Source organism: Oryx dammah, unplaced genomic scaffold, assembly GCF_014754425.2.
Source record: "Oryx dammah isolate SB20612 unplaced genomic scaffold, SCBI_Odam_1.1 HiC_scaffold_25, whole genome shotgun sequence".
Lineage (NCBI taxonomy): Eukaryota > Metazoa > Chordata > Mammalia > Artiodactyla > Bovidae > Oryx > Oryx dammah.
This window is the reverse complement of record NW_024070209.1, coordinates 103,788,165-103,797,165: the sequence shown is the minus strand read 5'-3', so window position 1 is coordinate 103,797,165 and position 9,001 is coordinate 103,788,165. Positions and strand designations below refer to the sequence as shown.

The 9,001-nt window shown below is 66.3% G+C and overlaps 1 protein-coding gene across 2 annotated transcripts in view; it reads right to left on the bottom strand.

Moving 5' to 3' along the window:
- Positions 1 to 6,678, bottom strand: part of RXRA (retinoid X receptor alpha) — a 66,608-nt gene extending 59,930 nt beyond the window's left edge. For both annotated transcript variants that reach the window (XR_005718497.1, XM_040225597.1), the window contains exon 1: positions 6,465 to 6,678. Coding sequence is in view for 1 of the 2 variants with exons in the window: in XM_040225597.1 (XP_040081531.1) it covers positions 6,465 to 6,483 (19 nt within the window). In the remaining variant the exon portion in view is untranslated. The remainder of the gene's footprint in view (positions 1 to 6,464) is intronic.
- Positions 6,679 to 9,001: the final 2,323 nt, after the last annotated feature.

Here is a 9,001-nt window from a genome sequence, read left to right as displayed (position 1 = left end):
CACGGGCCCAGGAGCTGCAGCCCGACCCCAGAGACCCCACGGGCCCAAGAGAGCGGTTCGGGGAAGGGCCTGGGAGCTGCACTCCTGCCCACCCCATGTCAGCGGCCCAGACGCCAGCATGCCAACCGACTGGCCGGGGAGAGCACCAAGCCCTGCAAATCTAGGCCTGGACCACCGCCCTCCCTCCGTGAGGCCAAGCATCGCCCTGGAGGCCAGGCAGGCCAATGGGCCCCAACCAGTACGGATCTCAGGCGCTGGCAGGTGGCACTTGGGGAGCCCACCACAAGGATGAGCTTCAGTTCAGCCGCTCAGGCGTGTCCGACTCTCTGGACAGCAGCACCCGGGCCTCCCTGTCCATCACCAACTCCCGGAGCTTGTCCATCAAACTTGTCCGTCAAGTCGGTGATGCCATCCAACCATCTCATCCTCTGTCGTCCCCTTCTCCTCCTGCCTTCAATCTTTCCCAGCATCAGGGTCTTTTCCAAGGAATCAGCTCTTCACATCAGGTGGCCAAAGTATTAGAGTTTCAGCTTGAGCACCAACTTGTCTTTCCAATGAATATTCAAGACTGATCTCCTTTAGGATGGACTGGCTGGATCTCCTTGCAGTCCAAGGGACTCTCAAGAGTCTTCTCTAACACCAGTTCAAAAGTGTCAGTTCTTCAGCGCTCAGCCTTCTTTGTGGTCCAGCTCTCACATCCATGGGCCTTACTTCTGTTCAGGCCAGGCCCGAGGTCTCAGACACCTATCAGGGCTGTCCTGTACCCTCCCAGAAACCAGAGGGGCCAAGAACGGGTCCTGACAGCAGGAAGCCAAGGCCCTGCCAGCTGTCAGGGGAGCACAGCAAGGGCCTCCAAGGGGGCGGCCACACAGCAGCTGCAGGGGCCAGAGCAGGCCTCTGACGCAAAAGGGCAGTGTCCACCCACGTCCATCCACCGCCCCAGCAGGGCCCCCTCAGGCTTCCCTGCTACACCCCCATGGCCCCCCAGGAGCCCACCAGGCCAGGCGCCCACCTCGAGGTAGCCTCTGCCCCTCTGGCCCCCAGGCAAGGGTCAGCACTTCTGCAGAAGAGGCAGGAAGCCCCGAGGCCCAGGGCCCAGCCAGTGCAGGTGAGTGGGGCAGGGTCTGCAGGAGACACTGAGACAGAGGGCCCACGGGACGGTGAGAAGGAGGCCCTGCTGTGCGGGGTGGGCGGGAGGCCTGGAACCCAGTCCTAGAGCTCTGGCGGCGGGACAGTGGCCGGCACTGCCCGCAATCGCTGACTGCTGGACAGGCGATGTCAGCACGGGCCCCACCAGAGAGAAGGCGTGAGGCGGGGCTGCCCCGACCCACAGCAGGGGCAGACCCCGCTGCCGGGCACAGGATGGTACTGGGCAACCTGACTCGAGGGAACAAAGCACAGTCACCGGCAGGGGAAGCCTGGCTCTCACCCTGCACTCGCCCCAGGAGGCACCAGGGATGCCTGCGGGCTGATGCATGGTCAGGCTGCGGTCCCGCTGGGGTCCAGAGCCCTGGCTGTGCCGGACCCTGCCTCCCTCAGCAAAGCCGGTTCCAGGCCTCCCCCCGAGCGGAGCGGGGCGTGCACGAGGGGTTCAGAGTGCCCCACCTCCGGGTGCAGCCCAGCTCCCACGGGCCCGTGAACCACCGCTGAGCCCGCGGGGAAGACAGGGAGAGCCACACCGCCCCGCCTGCCCCGTCTGCAGGGCACAGACTGCCCTCCCCGGAAAGTCCTTGCGTGTCCACCCCTGGGCACAGTCCCCACCTGGCCACGATCCCCCCAGGCCATGGTCCCCCCAGGCCAAGGTCCTCCCCAGGCCACGGTCCTCCCCAGGCCACGGTCCCCCGCCCAGGCCACAGTCCTCCCCAGGCCATGGTCCCCCAGGGCCACAGGACCCACGACCACAGTCCCCCCAGGCTATGATTCTCCCCCCAGGCCACGGTCCCCCACTCAGCCACGGATCCCCAGGCCATGGCCCCAGGGAGTGCCCCCTCTCCCTTGCCCACCTTCTGGAGGCAGGAGTGGGCAGCCCCTCAGGAGGCAAGACAGAGACTGCTCGGGGGCTAGAACTGTCCCCTCAACACACAGCCATGCTCCGTGTGGTCTGGCTCCCCGCCCCTGCCCCCTGCGACCCCAGCCCCTCCCCATGCAGAAGGCGGCCCTGAAGCAGCCCCGGGGGGCCCTTACCCCGCCACCCCCCCAAATTCAGGGCCTTGCTCGCCCACACTCTCAACCCCTCCCTGCCTCGCTCAGAAGGCATGGCAGCTGCCAACTTCCTGCCAGCGGCTTCGAACCCACAGTTGGTGTAAGGCCTGCTCAGCACCCAAGGCGGCTGCGAGGGTTGCCGGCAGGAAGGCCGAGGAAAGCGTGCGGGGAGGGCCGCAGGCCTCAAGCCCTGGGTGGCCAGGCCCCTGCAGCCCTGAGGCAGCCCAGCCACACGGTGCCTCCCCAACACACCGCCCCCATCCAAGGGGCTGGGACACGGGTGGGTCTGGGAATCGGGGCCCATGACCCTGAAGACACACACACACGGAGGGTCAGAGAAAGGAGGGACTCAGATTCCGGGGTGAACATTTTAAATTTCAGGAGGACGGGGTGCTCCTCACACCCCCAAATCCAGCACGGGTCGGTAAGCTCTCACTCGGCCTCTGAACAAGGGCAATGCGTGTCTCACTGAGAGCGCACAGACCCCGGAGCTCCGGGCAAGCTCCAAATGGGGCTTGTCTGCACCACAGAGGGGCTCGCCCAGAGACCCAGCCTCGCTCTGGGCCTCCACCGATGGCCCTGCAGGCGGAGGGGCCAGGCTACCCCCATTCTCACCTGCTCACTGGCCGGGCGTCTCCATGACAGGCCGTGACCCCCACTCTGGGGAACACAGGGAGGGCGGCCAGTTAGCCCATCAGGGGCCCAGCGGCTGACCTCCCAGGCCAGCGGAGAGCTGAGTGTCGACCCTGCTTGGGGCCCCAGGGAACGGGGCAGGACTCCCTGCTCCAGCAGCTCAGAAGCAGCCAGTGTGGGCTTCTGTCCTCAACCAGGTCCAGTCAGGCCGGGCCCCTGACGCTCGCAGGGCTCATCCCAGGCCAGGGGCCGTGGGGCCACCACAAGGACCCCACGGTTCAGGTTGGGAACAGCAGCAGAGGGCCTTCCTGGGGTGGACAGGCGGCGCGAGGCGAGCACACACAGGCCGCCCTGAATTCAGAGACCCACATGGCTGTCCACCCAGCAGCCAGCCTCAGGCGGGTGGGAGCATCCCACCCCCGCCCCTGCCCCCACCAGGACCCCTGGGTGCTCAGCACCCAAACCCCTCACTGGTCTCAAGCACAGGGAGCCCGGGCCCCCCCGCAAGCTGTCTGGCCCCCATGGCCCACCCGCACACGCGAACCAGGCAGGGGCACAACCGGTGTTTCCTGAGCGCCCTGGGCCCGGGACGTGCGGCTCATCCCACACGTTCAGAAACCCTCAGGCGTTGCTGTCTTCTTGCACAAGGGGGCGGAAGCGAGGCGTGGGCACCAAGCTCACCCTTCCCGCGGCCACCCTCTGGTCAGTGCAGGGGCAATGGGGGCCCGAGGCCGCTCAGGCGCACGGCACAGGGTGAGAGAGGCGAGCGGAGTCAGTCAGCAGGGGGACGGTCAAGGGGCGAAGGGGGACGGTCAAGGGGCGAAGGTGGGATCCTCCATCCCACAGGGGATGGAGACACGGAGACGGGCATCAGCACACACACACGTCGAGGCGTGTGCACACCTGCCCCGACACACGCATTGCTGGGGGTCGGAGGGCGTTAGAAGCCCCCGAATGCCCTCCGACCCCCAGCAATGCCCTCAGGGCAGTCAGCACAGCTGGGGCAGGGGGGGTGGGGCCGGGTGCCTTGCCTGGGGCAGAACCCTGGGTTCTGGGTCCAGAATCTCCTAGAAACCGCTCTCTCCTCCACCGGTCGTAGGAGGGCCGGCCTCCCCCAAAGGCCTCCTCCTCCTCCTTCTTGTCACCAGAGGCCTGTTGAAAATCTGTATTCCGTTTTTACTTAGAAAATAATAAGCGCCGAGACAGGCCGTTATCTGTTGCAGGGGCAGGGCAAAGGCGGCCAGCGTGCTAACCTTGGGTGAGCCGGACTGTGCGGCTGGCTCCCACTCTCTGCTTGGCTTTGGCAACAGAGCTGCAGGGCAGCCAGAGTTTGTTCTCTTTGGTGGGGTGGGGGGTGCTTGACAGAATCTTAGCAGTTCCCTTCATCAGCCACGTGCACAAACTCCCCCACCGAAAGCGCTCTCCAAGCCAAACGCAGGCAGATTCCATTTTCTCCCAACCCCGCCCGCCCCTGAGCCCTTCAAAGGCTCCTGCACATGGGCTGGGAGGGGCCCGGGAGGGCAGGGGGCTCCCTGCGCAGTGCCACACCCACTCGCCGTCCCAGCGTGTCCTGGGCCGCAAGATGAGACAGCCGACCCGCCTCGCTCAGGCCCAAGCCCTAACGCCAGCCCGTCCGGTGGTCCCCGGGCTGACCCCGAGATGAACCAGGCTTTCCTCTGGGCCGGAGCCTGCCTGAAGGGCCCCCAGCAGCCTAGAGTCAGCTCGCCTCAGCACCCCAACCCCAGGGCTCCAGAAGGGGCCGAGGCCCACCCACGGAGCCTTCAAACTGGGGCTCGGTTGCTCGGCCATGTCCAACTCTTTCATGACCCCGTGGACTGTAGCCTGCCAGGCTCCTCTCTCTGTGGAATTTCCCAGGCAAGAACACTGCAAGGGGTTGCCATTCCCTTCAGGGGATTTTCCCAACCCAGGGACTGAACCCAAGACCCCTGGGGCCCCTGCACTGGCGGGCGGACTCCTCACCGCTGAGCCGCCTGGGGAGCCCGGGGACCCCTCGGCCTCCCTTTAGAAAGCCTGCCACCTCCCAGATCAGGACTGAGCCAGGTGAGTCCCCGGCTGCCACCGTGATCCGGGAGGACGCTCTCCTGGGTGCCCAGCACCCACCTCTCGCCCTGCTCCTTGCCAGCCCTCGGTGCGCCCTGGCCCACCCCAATCTGGGTCTACCCCCAGGCATGGGAACCAGGTCATTTCCAGGAACACATCAGCTTTCTCGCCTCGAGGACATGCTGTTCCCTGGGCCCAAAACTCCGCCTGCACCTCTCTCAGCTCGCTCCAATCCAGTTTAAATATAAACCAACTCCAGGGAGCCCTCCTGATTTCTCCCAATGAGGGTAGTGGTGCCTTCTACGACATACCCTCAATAGGGCACTCACCTCACCACAGGGTACCCCAGCCCACGTGTCTGAGGCTGCCAAAGTCTGGGAGGTCTGAGGGCAGGAGCCACCACAGCCGGCTCATCAGGCAGCCCTGGGGCCTGGCCTTACCCTGGTATACAGCCGGCACAAAGACTAAATGGATAAGCAGAGTGGGGGTGAAGGAGCTAGGAATGGGCCGATACAAGCTGCGGGATTCACCATGGTCCTTAAGAACCAGCTGAGTAAAGACCCAGTTTCAAAGGGAAGGACTAACTTTCAAAGAGACCCTAAGGTGCTAACAAGCTGTGCAAACCCGAGCAGGCTGAACAATCTCTCTGACCCTTATCTCCTCTTCTGCAAAGAGACGTCACGTAAGAAAGCAGCCAGGAGGCCGTGACCACGAGGCTGGCCTGTCCCTGGCCACCCCCATGTGCACGCAACCTGCGGACCTGAGCTTGAGGCCTGCCTGCACGACCCACGGCTGGCCCAACCCCGCTGGGTCTAAGCATCCTCGTCCTCAGAAAGGCCCCCTCTGGGTATGTATCACAGAGCCCTCCCGAGTGGATGGCCTACCCTCCAAAGCCTCCACTGTGCTGGGAACAGGTGGAGAGTCCAGGCCAGGCCCTGCCAGGGACAGCCAGGCCACAGTCAGAGGCCCCTCCAGGAGCCCAGAAGGCCCCACCGGTCAGGGACGTGGCAAGAGGGAGGGCGCTATCTGGGCACAGGCACCAAGGAGGGCTTCCTGTGGGAGGCACCACCTGCCTCCCTCCCTCTATGACTCAGAGTAGGCTCCCACCTCCCAGCCCACGCCAAGCCCTGGGCTCCCCAGGCACAGCTGGGAGGATGGGACCGACCTGCATGCACACCCACCGCGAGGACTCCCAGCCCAGCGAGTCCCAGGGAGGGCTACCGTCAAGCAGCGGACCCCCGGCGCCAGGAGCTGAGCAGCCAGGGGCCAAGTCCTCTGGACCGAGCACCACAGCAAACCACGTGGCCACTCCGGGCTCCAACGTTCTCATCTGCAAAATGGGCTAATGATCTGTCCGGACAGGGCTGTCTGGGGACACTGAGGCCGTGCTGGTGCACGGAGCAGGGGTCAACCCAGCTCCGGGACACGGCAGGTACCGGGTGACCGGGGGTCCTCTTGGGGGTCCTTGCACCCCCATCACTGTCACTCCCAGCCCCAGAGAAAGCGCTGAGTGCCACGGGCCGGAGCCCACAGGGTCCTCCCCACCCCCTCTGAAACGCCCACCTTACCAGGAAAGGTCTCAGGCATGGGTCTCCTGATGACCCTTCTCCCAGGCTCCTGGCTCAGCACCCGCCTCGCTGTGTGGCCCTAGCTCGGCCCCTCACCCTCTCTTGAGCGTCCACTTCCTCATCCAAAAGAGACGTGTCTCCAGGGCCCCTCCCCTGCTGGCAGGCAACAGGCCGGCACCACAGCCAGGGAGAGGCCTGTCCACAGGTTCCCAGAGCCCCAGGCCCCACCCCGCGGGGGACAGGGCTGGGGTCTGTGGGAAGGCGGGCCGAGACCCCCTCCTCTTCCACTTCACCCAGAGCCCGCAGGGTCCCCTCAGGGGATCAGAGAGTCTGGGCTGTGTGCCCGAGGCTGCACAGCTCAACACGGCAGGGCCTGGACCCGCCACTGGGCTGGGGGTGGACCTTCCCACCGTACCGTCCCCTCCTAGATGGACCCACCAGCATCCTGGAAAAATTGGGCAGCCTGGGCACCAGCTCCCTGCCCACTGCTGTGTGCCGCCAGCAGGTCACTTGGCCTCTCTGGGCCCCAGCTTCCTCCGTAAGCAGTGAGCATAAGAAAGCCCACCCGGGGAGGTCACAGGCAGGGCTCCGCGACGCCCGGAAGTCGAGTGCCTGCCTCACAGTGGATGGTCAATCAATCTGCGGTCCTCGTGGTTGCTGTCTGCCCCACACAGGGCAGCCCCGGACTCAAGCCTGAGGTCAGCAGAAGAAGAAGGGGGGGCCACCTGGCCCAACCTAAGGCTCCCCACTCCTGCCGCTCCCAGAGGTGGGCACAGCAAAGGGCTCACAGCCCCACCCGGGGCAGTCTCTCGGGGGACACGGGGGCTTGGGCCCTTGGCCACCACCCACTGCCACCAGATGGGCGTGTGCCTCCCAGGAGGGCAGACGCCTGCCCTCGCCTCCTGCCCAGCACGCAGCCTCAGTGCAGACTCGAGTTCTGGGTTCGAATCCTGCCCTCCACTCCAACGCCTCCTGACCTCCGTAGGACAGGCAGATCACCAGGATGACAAGAGGTCAGAGTAAGGTCACCCGGCCCTGAAGTCGTGCCCTCTGCCCTGCCCCAGGTGGAGGTGGGGGAGCGGCAGTCTCTCCCGGTCTCCCGAGAACGGGGCGGCCAGGCACCCCAAGAGAAGGGCCCCGGCCGGGCCTGGAACCCGGCTCCTGACACTCGGTCCTGTGACGGCGGCAGGATGTTGGGAAACCCACAAGCACTTGTTTCGACACCGCGGCCACGTCAGCGGCCAGTTTCGACACGCAGCGGCGCCCGGGAGGCCTCGGCCTGCTCGTCCTCGGGACGCGCGGATCGGCTGGGCCATCGTGAAGGCACAGAGGCCGCCGCCCCGGCCCCTGCAGGCCCGCTCCGCCCCGAGCTCCCGCGCGACCCCGTCAAACCCGGTGCTCGGGGAGAGCATGTCCTGGAGAGCGAGGACGCCCCGCGGCTGGGGCACCCATCAGTCCCAGGGCGCAGAGCCGAGTCGGGAGGACGTGGCCCAGCCCACCCAGGCCTCATAGTCAGCACAGGGCCCGGCCGAGCCTGCGTGCGGCCCACGTCCCTTGGCTGAACGTCGAGGGAAAATGAGAAGCCCAGAACAGAAGCTGCCACCCAAGGGCACCGCTGATGCCCAGAAGGGACCTGCTGAGCCCACCTCAGAGGACACCGAGCCCCAGCGAGGGCGAGGGACCCAGGCCGCACCCGACGGAGCAGGGCGGCAGGGACCCCCCGTGGGCCCCAGGCCCGGCCGGCGGGAGGCGAGGCTGTGCGTTGGGGTGGGGGTCAGCCTCGGAGGGAAATCCCTCTCCCTGCGCCCTGTGCCCCCGGGGCTGAGCGGGCACTGTGCCCACATGCCCAGGGCCCCAGCCCCTGCAGACCCCAGGAGCCCGCCCGCCCCCCACGCTGGGGACCAAGGGTCCCAGCACAGCTGCCCACGGTGCAGGCCTGGCACGGCCGCGCCCTGGGCTCTCGGGACACATCCAGGACCCGTCGGCGGGGGACACGGAAGCACTCCCCCCACAGGGACGGCACCCTCACCCAGCCTGGCAGTGCCTCCGGGGAGCATCAGCCCTCAGCACACGTGGCCCTGCAGCCAGGCTCCCTCTGCACAGCACGCCCTCCGGGGCCCTGCAGACTCGCCACACGGGGGGCTCCACGGGCCAGCACGTCTACCCAGGTGCCCCCACCAGCAGCCAGCATGATGCCCAGCCAGCTCTCAGAGCCAGCTCAGGGGCAACCAGGAAGGATGATGGCTCTGAAATCCCGAAAGGCTCGATGTGGCCAGCAGCACCCACAGAGACACAGAATTTCAAACACTGCACCCCACATCAGGAGGGGCCCAGGCACCTTCTCAACACGGGGTGCTGCTCTAGATGCGGACACACGGCAGATCGCCCACTGGGAGGACGGAGCATGAACCCACACAGAAACGAGGACAGTATCAGGGGACGCCCGGTCTGGACGCAGTGGCGGGCAAGGCCTGGAGGAGACCCCACGCTCTGAGCAGTGGGAACGCCAGCCAGAGGGCTCTCCTGAGGGGGCAGCG